General features: G+C 43.3%; 1 protein-coding gene across 1 annotated transcript in view; it reads left to right on the forward strand.

The window, feature by feature from the left end:
* The window catches only part of STARD9 (StAR related lipid transfer domain containing 9), a 173,519-nt gene that overhangs the window by 150,592 nt on the left and 3,289 nt on the right, over nt 1–19,638 (forward strand). Inside the window, exons 24-32 of the mRNA XM_084846678.1 lie at nt 1,716–1,913; nt 5,392–5,572; nt 6,291–6,437; nt 10,611–10,719; nt 12,153–12,325; nt 15,288–15,352; nt 15,448–15,656; nt 17,767–17,846; nt 18,221–18,379. Of these exons, the coding sequence (XP_084702804.1) occupies nt 1,716–1,913; nt 5,392–5,572; nt 6,291–6,437; nt 10,611–10,719; nt 12,153–12,325; nt 15,288–15,352; nt 15,448–15,656; nt 17,767–17,846; nt 18,221–18,379 (1,321 nt within the window). The remainder of the gene's footprint in view (nt 1–1,715; nt 1,914–5,391; nt 5,573–6,290; nt 6,438–10,610; nt 10,720–12,152; nt 12,326–15,287; nt 15,353–15,447; nt 15,657–17,766; nt 17,847–18,220; nt 18,380–19,638) is intronic.

Genomic DNA, 19,638 nt, shown 5'->3' on the forward strand with positions numbered 1-19,638 from the left:
TGTAATACCCTCAAAAAAATAAGAACTTCCTTGAGTAAACAATGTAATTATGCCTCTCAGCCTCCAAGGAAATATTATTCAACAATGCAAACACTTATTCAACACTGTCACTTATCATTGCTCCTAATAGGGTACCAAATTTCTCTCTGAAGCAGAGTAAGACAGTAGCAGTTGATGTTAAATTATCTTAGGAAGCAATCCTATGGCTGCTAAACAGCAGCTAGATCATAGAATCATAGAATAGTAGGGTTGGAAGGGGCCTACAAGACCAACCCCCTGCTCAATGCAGGAATCCAGGTCAGAGCATCCCTGACAGATGGCTGTCCAGCCTCATCTTGAATGCCTCCAATGTGGGAGAGCCCACCTCCCTAGGTAATTGGTTCCAGTGTCATACTGCTCTATCAGTCAGGATGTTTTTCCTGATGTTCAGCCGGAATCTGTCTTCCTGTAACTTGAGCCCATTATTCCGTGTCCTGCATTCTGGGATGATCGAGAAGAGATCCTGGCCTTCCTCTCTGTGGCAACCTTTCAAGTACTTGAAGAGTGCTATTATATCTCCCCTCAGTCTTCTATTCTCAAGGCTAAACATGCCCAGTCCTTTCAGTCTCTCTTCATAGGGCTTTGTTTCCAGTCCCCTTTGTTGCCCTCCTCTGAACCCTCTCCAGCTTGTCTGCATCCTTCTTAAAGTGCGGTGCCCAGAACTAGACACAGTACTCCAGATGAGGCCTAACCAGTGCTGAGTAGAGGGGAACTAGTACTTCCCAGGATTTGGAAGCTATGCTTCTATTAATGCAGCCCAAAATAGCATTGGCCTTTTTTGCAGCCACATCACATTATTGGCTCATATTCAGCTTGTGATCTACAACAATTCCAAGATCCTTCTTGCTTGTAGTGTTGTTGAGCCATGTATTCCCCATCTTGGAACTGTGCATTTGGTTTCTTTTTCCTAGGTGCAGAACTTACCATTTATCCCTTTTCAATGTCATTCTGTTGTTTTCTGCCCAGCGCTCCAGTCTATCAAGATAACTTTGAAGATGGCCATAGGATATCTGGTTTTCCGGGAACTGACCTCCCCCCACTTCTGTGCTGCCTCGGAGGCAGCACGAAACAGCTCCCTCCTCTGTGCTCGCAAGAGGAGTGTGGAGCGGCCAAAAAGGGGCGTTCCAGGGGGCATTCCAGGGTGGGGAAGGCGGAAATGCCTGTATGACACATCCAATGTGTTGTACAGCAGTCTACTCCCCTGCTCAACCTTCCCATGGCTAGACAGCTGCAATCTGCAGTCTAGCTGAAAATGGAGGGCAGGCGGAGTGGGAAGGGAATGACCCCCTCCGTGCTTCTCCTGCCCTGCATTGGATAGGAGGTCGCCTCCGAGTTGGGAGGCGGCCGCCTATCTGAACTGGTTTGCGCCCTTAGTTTCTGACAAAGCATCCATCATATACTGAAGTAACAATAACTATTTTATACTGATAAAAAAGCTTTAGCTGATAAAGCTGTCATCTAAGGTACAGTAACCTGGGAGTAAGCCCTATTAGATACAGTGGGATTTAACTTCCAAATAAAGATTTTTAAGATCAGGCTACATGATTGAAAACAGGATTTTATCTCTAGGATATAAAATTTCTTCCATCTTCCTTGAGCTCCAGTCATTACAAGCTTAAATTACACTATTTTTTGTATGAAGTAATAACCTCTTTTCCCCTCCATCCTCACAATAGGCACAGGAAGTCAATTGAAATATTGAGAAAGCAGAGGGAGGAGAGACTTCAGTGTTTCAGAAGGAGCCGTAGTCTCAGTCCACAAAAGCATCTTAGTCTTTTCCCGACACTGGATACAAGGCAGAGAGATCTGGATCTTCCCAGCCGACGCCGGGAATACCTACAACGACTGAGACGAGATGTGGTGGAAAATACAAGGTAGGGATCGCCAGAGCCATTTGGGAATACTTTGACTTTACTGGTTTTGAACACTCATTTTATATACTTTGTTGTTGTTCAGTCGTTCAGTCGTGTCCGACTCTTCGTGACCCCATGGACCATAGCACGCCAGGCCTTCCTGTCCTGCGCTCTCTCCCGGAGCGTGCTCAAGTTCATATTCATTGCATTGGTGATGCTATCTAGCCATCTCATCCTCTGCCGTCCCCTTCTCTTTTTGCCTTCAGTCTTTCCCAGCATCAGGGTCTTTTCCAGAGAGTTTTCTCTTCGCATTAGGTGGCCAAAATATTTCAGCTTCAGCTTCAGTATCTGTCCTTCCAGTGAGCACTCAGGGTTGATTTCCTTTAGGATTGACTGATTTGACCTCCTTGCAGTCCAGGGGACTCGTAAGAGTCTTCTCCAGCACCACAGTTCGAAAGCATCAGTTCTTCGGCGCTCAGCCTTCCTTATAGTCCAGCTCTCACAGCCATACATTACTACTGGGAAAACCATAGCTTTGATGAGACGGACCTTTGTCGGCAAGGTGATGTCTCTGCTTCTTACTATGCTGTCTAGGTTTGCCATAGCTTTCCTCCCAAGGAGCAAGCATCTTTTAATTTCATGGCTACAGTCACCGTCTGCTGTGATCTTGGAGCCCAAGAAAGTAAAATCTGTCACTTCTTCCATTTCGTCCCCTTCTATATGCCAGGAAGTGATGGGGCCAGATGCCATGATCTTAGTTTTTTTAATGTTGAGTTTCAAACCAGCTTTTGCACTCTCCTCTTTCACCCTCAACAAGAGGCTCTTGAGATCCTCTTCGCTTTCTGCCATTAGGGTGGTATCGTCTGCATATCGGAGGTTGTTGATAATTCTCCCGGCAATCTTAATTCCAACCTCTGATTCATCCAACCCAGCATTTCTCATGATGTACTCTGCATATAAGTTAAATAAGCAGGGTGACAATATGCAGCCTTGTCGTACTCCTTTCCCAATTTTGAACCACTCGGTTGTTCCATGTCTGGTTCTGACTGTTGCTTCTTGACCCTCGTACAGGTTTCTCAGGAGACAGGTAAGGTGGTCTGGTACTCCCATCACTTTAAGAGTTTGCCACAGTTTGTTGTGATCCACACAATCAAAGGCTTTAGCGTAGTCAATGAAGCAGAAATAGACGTTTTTCTGGAATTCTCTTGCTTTCTCCATGATGCAGCGAATGTTGGCGATTTGATCTCTAGTTCCTCTGCCTCTTCGAAACCCAGCTTGTACTTCCGGTAGTTCTCGGTTTGCATACTGCTGAAGCCTAGCTTGTAGAAAGCTACCTAGAGATATTTTTAGATATGGTAAGTGGTATATAAAGATAAATAATACCGCAGCACTGATAAATTTAAGCAGATAAGGGAACAGTTTTCGTTCTAGACAAGTCAAAAGGTTAGGACCTGTTTCGAGGCATTTAATCTCCCTTCTCAACCATCAAAACATAATCAGGTCTCAAGAAAGGAGGTCTTAGGTGTAGAGTGATTTTTTTTAATGTTATGTAGTTTTCTATCTTGCTTGATTTCATAGGATGTGGCCAACCTGAATTTTTCACATGATCTTTTACTGATTTGTGGATATGAAAAAGGTGTCGTCCACATTGCATCCCATGAGCTGTCACACATCTCTTGAGGTTATCTCTAATTAAGGAGGTATAAGCTTTCCTAGAATTGGTCTGGATTAGTGATGAGTGTGCTCCCCATGGTTTGTGTTGGATTGGCTTGAAAATAATCTGGCTTTGCTATGAAATAAACCTGTCACATGACTCTGACCACAATTTACAATAATAATAGGAAGCTCTCCTACCACCTAGAGGGGCTAGGTTGGCAGATACTCAAGGCAGAACCATTTTGGTAGCAGGACCCTGATTGTGGAATCCCTCCCAAGAGAGTATATAGGGGAACAGAAAAAAACTGTAAGAAGTTTAGCTCCTTTATTTTGCTTTAGATGAGCAGTAAAGACTATGCTGTTCCATCAAGCTTTTAATGCTCCATAATGTTGTATGTTGCTCTTCCATTTTAAATTTAATGCTGCTCTCAAATACGATTGTATAGTATGGTTGTTGGTCTGTTTCTTGGTTTTATGATAAATTTCTATGATTTTTTTTTAGACTGTATATCACTCCAAACCCAAGACATAGGTTAGTTTATTTTTGAGCAAATGTGAATTTGGCCCCCTACCAGGGTGTCTCCCCTTCTGTGCAGTCTAATAACACAATGTTGATTGGATTGCATAGGGGAATTTAAAAATGCCTGTCATCCAGCATTTGATGACCCTAACTCTATTAGATTACATAGGGGAACAGAAACACATTGAATCCATGAAACTCCATGCAGGGTCTCTTCTGGATGATGGGAAGCTGGCTTCCCCTCTGCCTCCCCTGCCCCCCCCCCCCAATGACTGGGAATTCTGCTCCAAGTCAGCTTTTACTCTGAACCAGAGAAGAATGCTTGCATCTCCTTTGGGGTGAACATTACAACCTACTGACGCATCAGGGGCTGGCATTTTTGGGCACTTGTCAAAGCTCACACCCCAGCAGGGAGCCTAACTCCTAGAACCCCTTGGCCTTGCTGTCAATCCGTGTTCACCCATCCCTTTTAAGCAAGAGAGCAACTGACAGCAGAAAAGACAAGGAGAAGCAGCCTCGTTGTGATTGAGCCCAAGGGAAGAGGGCAAGCAAATGTGCAACAGCACCAGCAGAAAGGAGATGCATCCATATAGGGCATCTTGCCCAAGGAACTTCAAAACCTGTAGCTAACACTGTGAAAGCTCATATCTGGGCTTGAGCTTAGAAAGCTTTGCTAGCATTTCTAATATGGATGGAGGTCTCATGCTATCCCTCGTCCTATCCCCCTTGGCTCCCTTCTCTTATTCATTGTTAAAGCATTTTCCCTCCAAATGTTTAGCTGTTGCTCTAATTTACCCTAGTTACCTAGTTTATTTATTCTTCCAGTATATTTCAAATCAAAGCACTACTCCGGCACCTTATGATCCCTTTTCACAGTTCATACTGCATGTAATTTACTGGGAATTATTTGAGCTAATTTAGTGTTACTTTAGCTTCATTTAAAAAAATATTCACCTTAAGTATGCAATTATGGGGAGCAACAGAATGGAAGAGAAACAAAAAGAACATTTGGCATAGCAAAACACAGAAAGTATAACTAAATTAAATATGATAAATACTGGTATGGACACAGTCCTTATCTAGTTGTAATAAATTAATGTATTTAAAAAGGTCATCATTAGCGTTTATGGCATGCATGTTTTACCAGACCAAACATTAAAAAAAGCTTCAAACTAACAATCACTGTTTCTTGAGCAAGGGGAAAGAGAAAAGCTTTGGAGATTGCATTCTTAGTACTTTGTAAGTTCCAGAAAGCAGTTCTCACTATATTAGCATTCTTAAAAGACAGAATATCATAATGATGTGCTCATTTTTTTTTTTTAGAGTTCAAGAACCAAAAATGAGGATCCACCATCCTTCAGAAATTGAGCTGCTGCTTCGAGATTATCAGAGGGCACGAGAGGAGACCAAAACTGAAATTGCACGAGCCAGGGACAAGCTTCGGGAAAGGGCTGAGCAAGAAAAAAGGCGTATTCGAGAGCAAATACTCTCTCAACTACAGAAGGCAAGTTTTAAACTATTGCAGGTAGTTTGCTAGTTGTATTAATTTAGGGCTGAATCTCATGACTTGGGCATGGTCTTAAGGCACATGGTATAACAACCTTGCTGAAACTAAGCAGGTCTGGGACTGGTCAGTACTTGGATGAGAGACTTTTTGGAAACCCCATGTATTCCATGTTGAGTTCCATGGAATGAAGGTAAGACATAAAACTATTACAATCCATCCATCCATCCACTCTTGGAATTGCTCCCCAAGATATGTCAGGAGGTGCTGAGCTGCATCATTGGGCATTTATTAGCAAAATCCCTGGGGCCCATATATTCCGGGGATTTGGAGTGAGTCACTGCATGCTTTGCACACAAAGATACATACATTGTATCTCTATACACTATATTTGGAGTCATTTATATGTCTCAGAGGAGAAAAAGCAGGAGGATTCCAATAGGTAGGTAAGTCTGTACATACACTTAAATTTCTTATAAGTTGTCAGCTGGGTTTCCATGCAGTCTGTAACTCCTAGGCAAGCCATTTTAAGAGGGAATTCCACAACAACAGTGGAGACAATACAACCACCCAGTTCAACATCTGCACAACAATTGCAAGCTGACAAAGTGAAGTAATAGAAATTAAAGTGAAACAAAACCTTGAAAATAAATGCCCATCTTAAAGTGGGTGTTTGAATAAGCTCTAAAATGGTCTAATTTTCTATCATTCATTACAGGAAGAAACTAAGCTGAAGACTATTGTAAGCACAAGCTCTTTATGCACAGAATCCACCCTCAGTCTATCTTCAGGACCAACATCAGGATACAACAGTAGTCATACAGCTACTTCTGCTACTAGTATACTTGGCAAACAGGAAGGCCAGGTAAAAAACTTTCTGATATGTCAGAGAAGTGTAATAATGGAAAGCTTTTATATGGTAAAATCTGATGCTTAGCAATAACTCTCAACTTTTCAAGACTGAAATGTGTACCAGTGAAGAAATATGCTAAATAAGGGGTTTTAATTTACTTTCAGAAATATAGATGCATACAGGGGCAGCTGTATTTCAATAGAAACAATGTTTGTGCAGATTTACTTTTAACTGTAAAAGTGCTGACTCTAAAAATCCAAATAGGCTTGGAATATGACATTTAGAGAGAAATTCTATGGCATTTAGACAGAGTCTGGGGACACAAAGAACAGTTCAGATTCCTGGATCAGAGGTCAGAATCAGCACAGAGAGAACTGCTGTGGCTGCCTCTCCAAGGTTGATTTTGCAACCTCGGAGGGAAGGTAGAGGGGGCATTCCCATGGGCAGGGAGGGGACTGGGGTGGCCAGCTTACCAGGAATCCTCCTGCCTCCCCAGTCTCCTTCTCTCCCCACTCCCTGACGCCTCAACTAGACAGGCGAAAAAGTCTGTCTAGCTGAAATGCAGAATGAAAATGAGGTTCTGATGTTGCCCCAATGGGTGCGAGAGTGTAACTGGAGCTGACTTAGGGCTGTTTAGAAGTTCAATATGTTTGAAAATGTATTTTAAAACTGAAGCATACAAACAGTGAATACTCTTTCAACTTGTTAAACAAATATAACATGCCACACAGGAAGTCCTAAAATATGAACGGTTTATAAAAGAAAGTAAATGCAAAGTAACATCACATAACGTAAGTGGAATGTGAAACATGCAGTGATTACAAAGAAAATGCATTTGTACTCATGAACCGCACAGGTTACATATAAAGATAACACTATGCAAAATACACTACAGTTTAACTCTTGCTAAGCCCTGTTACAAAACCATGTTAGGATAGTAGTAGGCCCAACTAGCAAAAGTTGAATTCTTACTTGGCTCTGCTTCCACCTGTCCAATCTAGTTAAATGCATTGTTTGAAGCTTTCAACTATATGGTAGTATGGTCCAAACATTTAGAGAAAAGGAAGGAAGGAAAAGAATGGGGGGTGGTTTAAAAGAAAGGTATAGCTACCTATCCCAAGCAGAGATCTGAAGAACAGGCTTTTGTAGACTCAGAGAAAGGTTGAAAGAGACCTCTCCCAGAGTCCAAGGTGTAGAACTCAGCAAAGTCTAGTTAGGAAAAATTAATCCAGGTAGGAAGTAGAGAGAATGTTTTAAAATGGAAAAAGGTGGTGAAGTCTGAACCTCGCTAGTGAGTGAAGTAAAATAGTGAAGAAAAACTGGATCAAGCTGCTTAGGATCTAGGCATCTAGCCCCTAAAAGCTAGTTCAGAAACAATGCCTAGCTGCAGCCTTAAAAATTGAAGAAGAGGCATGGTCATCTTGTTCTCTCAAAAAGGCAAACATGCAAACTGTGGCCTAAAAGGCCCCCAAACTAGCAAAAATCTCTTAGCAAAACTTAAAGCTATGCAAAATGGGGAAAACAACAGAAAAGAACTGAACACAAAAGTCTTCCTCCTGGGGCTCAATCTCTTTTGATTAACTGACTCCCCTAATTCCGATTGGCCTTTTTCTTCTTTTCAGTCATCAACTAGAAATTAGGTTCTGGACTGGTGAACGACATATTGGCTGGGCAGAAACTTGCAAAAGCAGTGTTTTTCATCATTTTAAGCAGCTGAAGTTACTTTAGGCCTTATTAGGGTATACAGGAGCATTCCGGACTCATGGAGCTGCTGGCTCTGAGGAGTAACAAACATTGCAAGTTCTTCGCATAGTGGTCCATTGTTCCGCAAGTTGACCATTGCTTTGTCAGCATGACTGCCTCATTGCAGACTCCAGGCAGCAAAATTTTCTGCCCTCAAGGAAAGACAGGCCTGCTGATTAACCAGAGTTTAACTCCTATTCGATTCCATGGCTTCCTTATAAGCCCTCTATTCCCAGCACTTCAAACCCAAAAGGGGCCTGAGTAACACAGAGCAGGAGGAGCATGGAGGTGAAGATCGCCTCTGCCACTCCTCCCACTCTGCATTAGATGGCTGTTAGATGGATACAGCCTTGGTCGCCCTGGCTGATGACTTACGCCAGGGAATGGCTAGGGGGAGTACAACCCTGTTGGATCTTCTGGACCTCTCAGTGGCTTTCAATACCATCGAGCATGGTATCCTTCTGGATCATTCATCTGGATTGGGCTTGGGAGGCCCAGTTTTAAAGTGGTTCTGGTCCTTTCTAGAGGAGCGCTCTTGGAAAGTGGTGCTGAAGGACTTCTGTTCCACCCCGTGGCTGTTAGCCTGTGGGGCGCTGCAAGGTTCTGTCTTGGCCCCCATGCTTTTTAACATCTACATGAAACCGCTGGGGGAAGTCATCAGGAGGTTTGGGCTGAAATATCATCAGTATGTGGATGATGCTCAGCTCTACATCTCGTTTCCATCTGCACATCCCAGGGAGACTGTGGAACTCTTGAACCAGTGTCTGGAGGCTGTTTTGGGATGGATGAGGGTGAACAAGCTGAAACTTATCCAGACAAGACGGAGGTACTGTGGGTTGCAAAACCAACTACTTCGGATGGCGGTTTACAACTGGCCTTAGATGGGGTTGCACTCCCCCTAAAAAACCAAATGTGCGGTCTGGGAGTCCTCCTGGACTCTGAGCTAACTGGGGAAGCCCACTTGGCTGGGGTGTCCAGGAGTGCATTTTATCAGCTTAGGCTGGTACTCCAGCTGTGGCCCTATCTGGAGAGGATGGGTCTTGCCGCAGTTATCCACACACTAGTCACATCCAGGCTGGACCACTGTAATGCACTGTACATGGGGCTGTCTTTGAAGACAGTTCAGAAACTTCAGCTGGTGCAGAATGCAGCTGTCCAAGTATTAGTGGGTGCAAGGCAATTTGATCACATAATGCCTATACTGCACCAGCTGCACTGGTTACCAGTATGTTTCTGAGCCCAATTTAAAGTGCTGGTTTTGACCTTCAAAGCCTTAAACGGTTTGAGACCAAGTTACTTGGAGGACTGCCTTCACCCATATCAGCCTACCTGCACTTTTAAGATCAGAAAGAGAGGTCCTTCTCATTTCCCACCCGTGAGAGCAGTTAGGTGGGTGACCACACGTGAGAGGGCCTTCTCTGCGATGGTCCCAAGTTTGGAACAAGTTGCCATCGGAAGTCTGCCATGCTCTGTCATTGGAGGCTTTTAAGAAGGGAAAACATATTATTTTACCGTGGCCTTCTTTTGATATGACTGCTGCTATTGCTGTTACTGCTGTTGCTGGTTTTATTGTTGGCTTTTATTGGTATTTTATTATGTTTTTATCACTTTTAATATTTTAAGGGAGCGGTCCTATGGCCGCTAGACAGTGGCTAGATGGCCATAGGATATGCTGTTATCGGAGAGCCGACCTCCCCACACTTCCAGCCCTGTCCTCTGCGCTCACAAGAGGAGCGTGGAGGGGCTGGAAAGGGGCAGGGCTAGGGGTGTTCTGGGGTGGGGAGAGTGTAGCTGCCTGTACAACACATACTATGTGTCGTACAGGAGCCTCCTTCCCCACTCCGTCCTCCCGCAGCTCAACGGCCGCAATTGGCTTTCTAGCAGAAAAAGCAGGGCAGGAGAAGCACAGAGGGAACGATCCCCTCCGTGCTTCTCCTGCCCTGCTTTGGATAGGTGGTCGCCTCCGAGTTCGGAGGTGGCCGCCTATCCGGATAGGATTGCTCCTTGCTTTTATGTATTTTATTGCTGTGAGCTGCCTTGGCAGAGCTTCTGCCCTGAAAGGAGGCCAAGAATTTTAAAAAATACTTATAAATAAATAAATATGGCCGTAAGCCTCCGATTTCAGAGGCTTACAGCCATCCCCATAGGATTGCGCCCTTAGTAGCCTAAGAGCATGACCAGCATGCCTCATAATCTCAAATGTGTTACAACTATATGTTCATTTGGGACATAAAGATATACAGTATGATTTGATATATATCCTATTTGATACAGGAAAAGAGAACATGTGGATGCTTTAGAAGTTGAAAATAAAATATTATGTTGCAAAGCATAACAGGAGAAAAAGAAAGGGGACTGTCTGATAATGAAAAGCCATTAGTTGTGAATGTGGTTATTGCTATTTGCATATGATATACACATCCCTTTTTTTCCATGTACCAGACTTCTCCTGAAGATGTAGCACACTCAAGAGAAAATGCAAGAGGCCGCTCAGCTGTCAGAAATCATCAGCTTTATATTTTCGAGCAATTGCTAAAGGGTTCTACTAGTGGTGAGGGTTGAATAAATCTGTTTATATTAAGTTCCACATCAGATATGTGCAGGATGGATCATCTGTTTAAAATAACAAAGAAAAGCAAAATATCCATGGAGTTAAAAATGTATTTCATGCATTAGCAATTTGATTAAGAAAGCAGTGGTCAGCATGAATTACTGTTGGACCATAGTGAAATAAAGGCTGTTCCCTTATTTCCAGGAAAATATGGATCCCCATTTTTTCACAGGACATCAACCACATCTTCTGTTAGATGAGAAAAATGTATTTCTGGTATACTTGAACGCTCTCATCTCTCCTTCAAATATTACAGAAAAGCTGATGGTGACACATTGTAAACTTCCATGAAGGATAATAGTATCAGTATCAAATCAAGATAGTGAGATGACATCTGATCAATATTGTGTCTGGACTGGAATAGAGAATGCACTGCTATAGACCTTTGTAATTGTAGACTTCCCTGTCAATACATGCCACTAGTGATGAGCTAACTCTCCCCAGCAAAGTTCAGTTATGAGCATCATCGGCGAATACTCCTTCCTCCACCTTCTTTGAGTCTTTTTTAATTGGCTCGTTATTTCATAATTATGAAATTATTCTTTGCGCATGCATTTCTTTCAAGGATGCACATGCACTCCCATGTCACTTGAGAAATGCGGTGTGGGTGCAGGATAAGGCTGCATATTGCCTAGACAGCTATGGGCAAAGATTCAGCCCAAAATTCTCAAGCAATGAGGCTTCCGTCCTTGCCACCAACCAACCATGAGAAAAACACAAGAGACCTATTGGACTGAGAGATGCTTGGCTTTGGCCCAATTCTGACCTGTTGCAGAACTCTTCTTTAGCTCAGGTAGGATCCAGTTAGCCACCCAACCAATACCATTTCCCCATCAAGATTGCACTGTGCGTGTGTGAGTGCATCCCGTTTTTTAACCTTGTAAATTCCCAGCCCCATTGATTACTCTGGAGCTAAGGTGCTTCTTTGATAACATTACATTCCAATTTTTAAAAGCTCTAGTCATCCACACTTTATTGAGAGGAAGGAGTTATAGTAATTCATTTCGGACATAGTGTGAACATTGACTCCTAGCTTTGCATGTCCAGTATGATGAATGCAGACCATGCATGAACTCAATAGTCTCATTCAAATTAAGAGCAGAAGAGGAATTTCAGGGTAAGGGTGCTCTCCTCCTCAGAATACATCATGACATTAGCGTTGGGAATATTTGAATTCTGAGCCTGTTGCTTTTGAACTTCATTAGCATTTCTATGTGACTCAGGCTATATTGGTGGCAGGATAATGTGTTAAGTGAGCTATTAATCTGATTCAGCTAAAGCTCATCATGAATGTGCAAAAGAATAATCCAATTAAAATCCAGAACTCAAGTCATGGGGTGGTATAGACTCCTTATTTGTCTCATCTGTTTCAGAGACTTTTCCTATGACCTCTTCATCTTTGGAGAGGAGCAATAGCCTTTCACCATTTGCTTCCAGCCATAGATACTTTCATAGCCTAATTGTTTCACCTAGCAGCTTTCCAGCCTCTCCAATGAAAAGATATGAGGATCTGTCCCAGCACGTCTTGGCTAATGCTACTGCAGAGGTGAGTAGATAAGTGTGATGGTTGTTCTGCTTTATACAGTCAGGGCCAGAAATATTGGAACAAGGATAACTGTTTTGGCAGTTGGCCTCTGTACACCACCACACTGAAGTTGAAAGCAAACACACCCAGATGGGAGCGAAGTCAGGACTTTCAGCTGTAATGCAAGGGGTTTGACAAAAGTGGGACACTACCCATTCAGGAAGGACAGCCAGTGGCATACACACCCCCATCGTTGGTGGCTTATAAGTAATGGAACGAATGACTGACAAGCACCTGCATGGCCAGGTGTGGCCTGTTTCCTGGGTACCCCATGACCAATCAAGCAGAGAAAAGGCCTGGAGGTGGTTCTGAGTGTGACATTTGCATTTGGTAGCTGTTCACTGGAATTCCCAACATGAGGTCCAAAGAGGTGTCCATGCAAGTGAAGGAGGCCATCATTAGGCTGAAGAAACAAAATAAACCCATCAGAGAGATAGCAAAAGCATTGGGAATGGCTAACACAACAGTTTGGAACATAGTGAAAAAGAAGGAATTAACTGGCAAGCTCAGCAACAGCAAAAGGCCTGGAAGACCACGGAAGACAACTAAAGTGGATGACCGCAGAATTCTCTCAGGGTGAAGAGGAATCCTTTCACAACATCTAGCCAGGTCAAGAACGCTCTTGAGGAGGTAGGCATGTCATTGTCAACATCTACAGTCAAGAGACAGCTTTATGAACGTAAATACAGAGGCTTCACAACAAGGTGCAAACCACTGGTAACGCTCAAGAACAGACAGGCCAGATTAGCCTTTGCCAGCAAACACCTAAAAAAGCCTGCCCAGTTCTGGAATAAGATTCTTTGGACTGATGAAACCAAGATTAACTTGCACCAGAATGATGGGGAAAGTATGGAGAAGGAAAGGAACAGCTCATGATCCCAAGCATACCACATCATCTGTCAAACATGGTGGAGGCAGTGTGATGGCATGGGCATGTATGGCTGCCAATGGAACCAGGTCACTGGTGTTTATTGATGACCTGACTGCTGATGAAAGCAGCAGGATGAATTCTGAAGCGTATAGGCCTATACTTTCTGCTCAGATTCAGCCGAATGCTGCCATACTGATAGGACACTGCTTCATATTGCAGATGGATCATGACCCAAAACATACAGAATAAGCTACCCAAGAGTTTCTGAAGGCAAAAGAAGTGGGATGTTCTTCAGTGGCCAAGTCAGTCACCTGATCTCAACCCAATAGAGCATGCTTTTCACTTACTGAAGACAAGACTGAAGGCAGAAAGACCCACAAAAAAGGAGCAGCTGAAGGCAGCTGCAGTAAAGGCCTGGCAAAGCATCTCGAGGGAGGAGACTCAGCATTTGGTCATGTCCATGGGTTCCAGACTTCAGGCAGTCATTGACTGCAAAGGATTTTCATACAGGTATTAAAGGCAATCCTTAAGTTTGAAATGCTGTTGGTTTGTTCCACTCTTTATGAGCCATCAACGATGGGTGTGTGTGTATGCCATTGGCTGTACTTCCAGATTGGTTGGTGCCCCACTTTTGTCAAACCCCTTGAATTACAGCTGAAAGTCCTGACTTCGCTCCTATCTGGGTGTGTTTCCTTTCAACTTCAATGTGGTGGTGTACAGAGGCCAACTGCCCAGTTTTCCTTGTTCCAATATTTCTGGCCCTGACTATGTCGGCAGCAGAGCAGTTCTATACATTTGCAACTTAACCTTCCATTTACCTATTCACTAAGGCCCACATCACGTACTACCTTTTCCTGCATGGTGGCAACCTCTGTATAAGCACAGATGTTTCTTTGTCATGATCATGTGTGTATGAAAGTTGCTGAGTGTGCAGCTTCCATATGCACATAATGGTGATAAAATAGGCACTGGCATGACTTCCACATGGCTGTGTACATCTGGAGCTTTTATTGTCAACTGTGAAGTGGCCTTAAGGAAGCTGGTTGAATACAATGCTCACTGCTTAAGATCTGCAGGAAAATTCCAGGGTGCCAAACTGTATGTGAAATATTGTTTCAGTGGGAGGGGAGAACAAAGAATTCTCAAAGAGAACAAAATGGATATCTCTTATCTGTATAATTGTCCTTTGTTCCTGCCAAATAAAACTGAGACCTAAAATGTGGAGGTGCAACTGGCCATTTTTAATCTGAAATGAGTATTGTTTACAATAGTACTTCATATATCTGTACAAGAGTGGTATTTTGCTTTGTTTAAACTTCAACATAATATGAACGCCCTATTCCCAGGACAGGGTGTGGTATAGAAAGAGTATTCAAACTGCTGTTCCTACTGTATATATGACATATATCTGAACCTGTATCCAACATGATTTTGACCTGCTCCCCACTTATTATCCAAAGAGTGGTGGACAGCTTTCTTATTATGACACTAAAGGAGTATGAGCTGTGATCTCAGGGCAGCAGCAATTTATGCTGCTTAGGTAACTTTATGGTGGAAGATGATGTCTTTGCTATGCAAGTCATTCAAAAACTAGCAAAAATGAGGCCCAACCCCAGTCTTTGTAGCATAAGAACAGCTGTGCTGGATCAGACCAAAGACCTATCTAGTCCACCATACTGTTCTCCCAGTGGCCAACAAAAGGCTATGGGAAGCCCACAAGCGGGACATGAATGCAATAGCACCCTCCCATTCCGTTCCCCAGCAACTTGCATAAAGAGGCATACTTTCTCTGATACAGGAGGCAATATTTAGCCATCATGACTAGTAGCACTGATACCTTTATCATCTATGAATTTGTCTAATCCCCATGCAAGTTGGTTGTCATTATTACATATTGTGGTAGTGAATTCCATAGTTTAACCGGTATGGTCTTCTGAAGAGAACATTAAAAATTCCCTTATCAAGCCACTAAATTTAAACAAAAAAGCTGAATTAAATGTAAAGGTTTTGTAATTTCCTTGAGTATAACATTGAATTTTAATTGCTTTAAAGGTTATGGCAGTGTGCTCAAATGACTTGAAGAACCTTTACAATGGCCAGGCAACAGCTGGTTGGAAGTAAGTTTTTCCCAAATATTCCTTCAAGTATACTTAGGGACGCTTTCATTTTATTCTTAATGAAAATCCACTTTCATGTTGTCCTTCTCAATTAGGTACCAATGCGTGGAGAAGGATGTACTAGTTTATTATAAAGCCTTCTCATCATCTACAACTAAGCATGGGTTCTTGGGAGCAGGAGTGATCAACAGGCCTCTTTCCACTGTATTATGTATGCTGAAGGATCCTAGTAAAAGACATCTGTATGACAAAACCATTACCGCAGCTCAAGTACATAGGAAAATAACCAGTAATATTGAGTTGGGTAAGTATATTTTACATTTTTTTTACTACATAATAGAAATGTAATTGTACATTGCCTTGAGGGCACTGGTGGGCAGAAATGTGATGTATAAATACTTTAAATAAATAAAATTAGTTCATAGCTGTCATTAAGCTATGTTTCTAATGTTGCTTATTTCTTTATTGGAGATTTGTTGGAACACCCAAATTAACTTATAGCAGGGAACCTATGTCAATAAAAAGCTACCCATCCGAAACTGGCACACCCCACAACTTGAACTGCAGGGTTTGGTGAATGATTTTCCCTACAACTATCGTATTTCGTGTACTTTGCATGTATCTGAAAGCCATCTAGGACTGTTACATGAGCAGCAATTCAAGTTAAAAATAAAATCCTCACAAGGGGTTAAACTGCAAAGGAAAGAAAGGAATCAGAAGCAAATACAGAGTTCATGTTAAACAAGGCTCCACAGTTCATGTTAAACAAGACCTCTCCCGCCTTCCTGCTGTTTTCCAGACCTGCCAGCTGTGCAACTTAATTTTTGTTTTAGAAAACCACCTCCTTACAGAGCCTTTACATTATATAGGTAGGGTTGCCGGATTTCATGCACTTGGCTATGAATAGGATAGCACCCCTTGCCCAACACCATTTAATAGGTGAGTGAAGGAAATCAGGACAGCCTGCTGAGTCCTGTGATCTAGTCATCAGTGGAAGTAGACAGGAGATTCAAGGTAGGGTTGTTGTTGTTGTTGTTCAGTCATTCAGTCGTGTCCGACTCTTCGTGACTCCATGGACCATAGCACGCCAGGCCTTCCTGTCCTCCGCTGTCTCCCGGAGTGTGCTCAAGTCCATATTCATTGCATCAGTGATGCTATCTAGCCATCTCATCCTCTGCCGTCCCCTTCTCCTTTTGCCTTCGATCTTTCCCAGCATCAGGGTCTTTTCCAGGGAGTTTTCTCTTCGCATCAGATAGCCAAAATATTTGAGCTTGAGCTTCAGTATCTGTCCTTCCAATGAGCAGTCAGGGTTGATTTCCTTTAGGATGGACTAATTTGACCTCCTTGCAGTCCAGGGGACTCGTAAGAGTCTTCTCCAGCACCACGGTTTGAAAGCATCAGTTCTTCGGCGCTCAGCCTTCCTTATAGTCAAGGTAGGGACATACGGTTAATAAGTATGTGTTTTAAGAGACAAAGTGCATTCACAAAGAGCAGGCAAGCTGAATTTTCCCCGCTGCTTTCATAGAACTGATTCTGTGTTAAGAACTATATTTTCTTTCCTTCCTTCCTCCCATTTCTATACCTTCCAATAGGCGAAGCGCTCTGGGTGGTTCACAGCAGTTAAAAACACAAAATACAGCATGAAATACAATATAAAATTTAAAAGTATAAAAGTAAAACCAGAATAAAACTCAGCAGCAATGCAGAGATTTAAAATACAATAACAAGATTTAAAATAGAACTAAAAGACTAAAGTGCCTGGGAAAATAAAACGGTCTTCACCCGACACCAGAAAGAGAACGATGTAGGTGCCAGGCGAGCCTCTCTGTGAAGCTTATTCCACAGCCAGGGTGCCAGACCAGAAAAGGCCATCTTTTTTGCTCACCTCGCTTCCTTTGGCAGGGGCTCCCGGAAAAGGCCCTCTTTCATGTCACCAACTTTAGCAAGTACATGATTCCATTTTTTAAAAATCCTTGGTTTATGAAACAACTCTGGGCCAAGCAGCTACAAAGTGATGTGAGAAGTTATGATTTACTGCAGAGAAGCAGCCTGTGGGAGTGCTTAATATTTCCCTCCAGCCACTGGTTTTTCTCCTAAAACCGCTCCCATAGTTCATCTCCTAAAACTCCTTCCCCAAGGCTTCTTAGCACACGGTTGCTACATTATGGGACCAAGCCGCTAGAGGAAGAGAGTTTCAGATGAAAAGCAGTGGGTGTGCAAAGGCCCAGCACCTGCTTCAGCTTTGCCGCAACTCATCCCACAACTTCACAGCCGTAATTCACCAGATCTAGATCACCCCTGAAACGTTTTGTTCAATCCTCCGATTGCTGTGCTGCTTTTTGCCCAGTTTGTCATAAGCATGAATGAATGCAAAAATGGTCATAACAATGTCTACCCTTTGGATGTAATTGCAGTATACGTGGTGAGTGATGTTTCTTTGTGTTACCAAAAGCAACCAAGAGACTTCTGCTGCATCTCTGTAGAAGCCAAAGAGGTAAATATTTCAGTGTTCTCAATATGTACTCAGCCAGCACAGCATACAAAAATAAACCAACTAATTTAGTAATGCAAGTTGGGCACTTCTCATATAACATTACTGCAGTTATGAGACTTTTAGATCCCATTTTACACTTAAACGGTTGGACACAAATCTATTTCCGGTGGCTCAAATCAGACAAATTAATCATGGCAAGCACTTCTCATTTCCATTAACAATAGCAGCTGACCTGTGCATTATATATGATCCTATGCTGACCCCTGAAACAGAATAAAGGTTGGAAAAACACCCTGAGGTGGGGGCAGGGAGAATGGTACATTTGTTACTATTGGACTTTCCTCAGTAACTGCTTTGGTGCTTTCTTTACCCAGGGGAATGTGTGCATCCTAGCTATTCAATCTGTCTACGAAGAGTCAATGCCTCGTCCTTGTAAAGAAATGGTAAGAGGGGAGATTTTGCCCAGTGCGTGGATATTAGAACCTGATACAGAGAATGGAAAAGACGTTACTAAAGTCATCTATATGATACAGGTAAGCATGCATGCAAATCTAGGGGAGAAAAAAAAGACTGAAGTATACTTGCATACCTGGGAAGCCAGTAAAGGACTGCATTCTAGAAACTCAACAAATGGACACAAGGCTATTGTAGTACTCGTGATGCATCTACTCAGAGTAGTAAACTACACAGAAGTATGAGCATGGCATATACAAGAATGCCTTAGCCAAACAAAACGTTATACAAGATCCTTGGCGAATGGATGCACACATCAAACACATACTTTCATCCAAATATGTAATATTTGGATTATTACCAAATATTACCACCCCCTGCCGCTACCTGGCTGCCTTTCCTCCCCTCTGCCACCTCACCTTTCCTCTCCTCTGTCCTGTCAGTGTTGCTGCTGCAAGCGCACTGCCGCCACCATCGCTTTCCTGCGGAGTGTGGCAGGAGATGGAAAGGGAGTCAAAGGAGGTCATGAGTAGGCGAGAGGAGTTAGGAAACAGTGAGGGGGGGAAGAGGAGGCTGTGGAAGAAGAAGGGGTTCATGAGTGGCAGCAGAGGAGGAAGGAAATAGCAAGGGGGGAGGAGGAGGAAATAATGAGCGGTGGTGAGGAGGAAGGGATTCATGTGTAGCGGAGGAAGAGGAGCAGGAAATGAGCAGTGGAGGGAGGGGGGGCGGGAGAAAGTGCGCCCACCCACCCTGACAGCAATTTTTGATGGTGCTTACAGACACATTTGAAAGTGTAAAATGTGGCCACGGACCCAAAGATGCCTGCCCCTGCCTTAGGCTCTGGCTATGTCATAGTGTCCTAGGGCAATAGTAAGTCAAGGCCCAGAAGCATTCTGGGGGAAAGACGTGGCAGTGGCTGCAACCATCCTACCCAGCATGGTGCTGAGAGGAGTACCAGATTACTGGAGCTGCCGCACATAGGAGAGTAGTAAGAACCCTGCTGGCCAGACCAAAGGCTGCCCTTTCTAGTCCAGCATCCTGGTTTCCACAGTATTTCCCACAGCCAACCAGATGCCTCTGGGAAGCCTTGCAAGCAGGACAGTAAATCTGTACCCCCTGCCCCAGCAACTAGTATTCAGTGGCATGCTTCTGCTGATCCTGGAGGTAGCACATAGCCATCTTGACCAGTAGGCATTGCTAATCATGTTACCCCACCCGCATTACGCATTGCTTTTCTAGTATAAAAATCCCCAAATGTTGTAACCTTTCCTCATAGCAAAGTTGCTCCAGTTTCCAATCATTTTGGTTGCCTGCCCTTTTTCTGGATGTACAGTCTCCT

The sequence above is a fragment of the Heloderma suspectum genome, chromosome 1, assembly GCF_057233095.1.
Source record: "Heloderma suspectum isolate Gila_16-S chromosome 1, 16-S_ref, whole genome shotgun sequence".
Taxonomy (NCBI): domain Eukaryota; kingdom Metazoa; phylum Chordata; class Lepidosauria; order Squamata; family Helodermatidae; genus Heloderma; species Heloderma suspectum.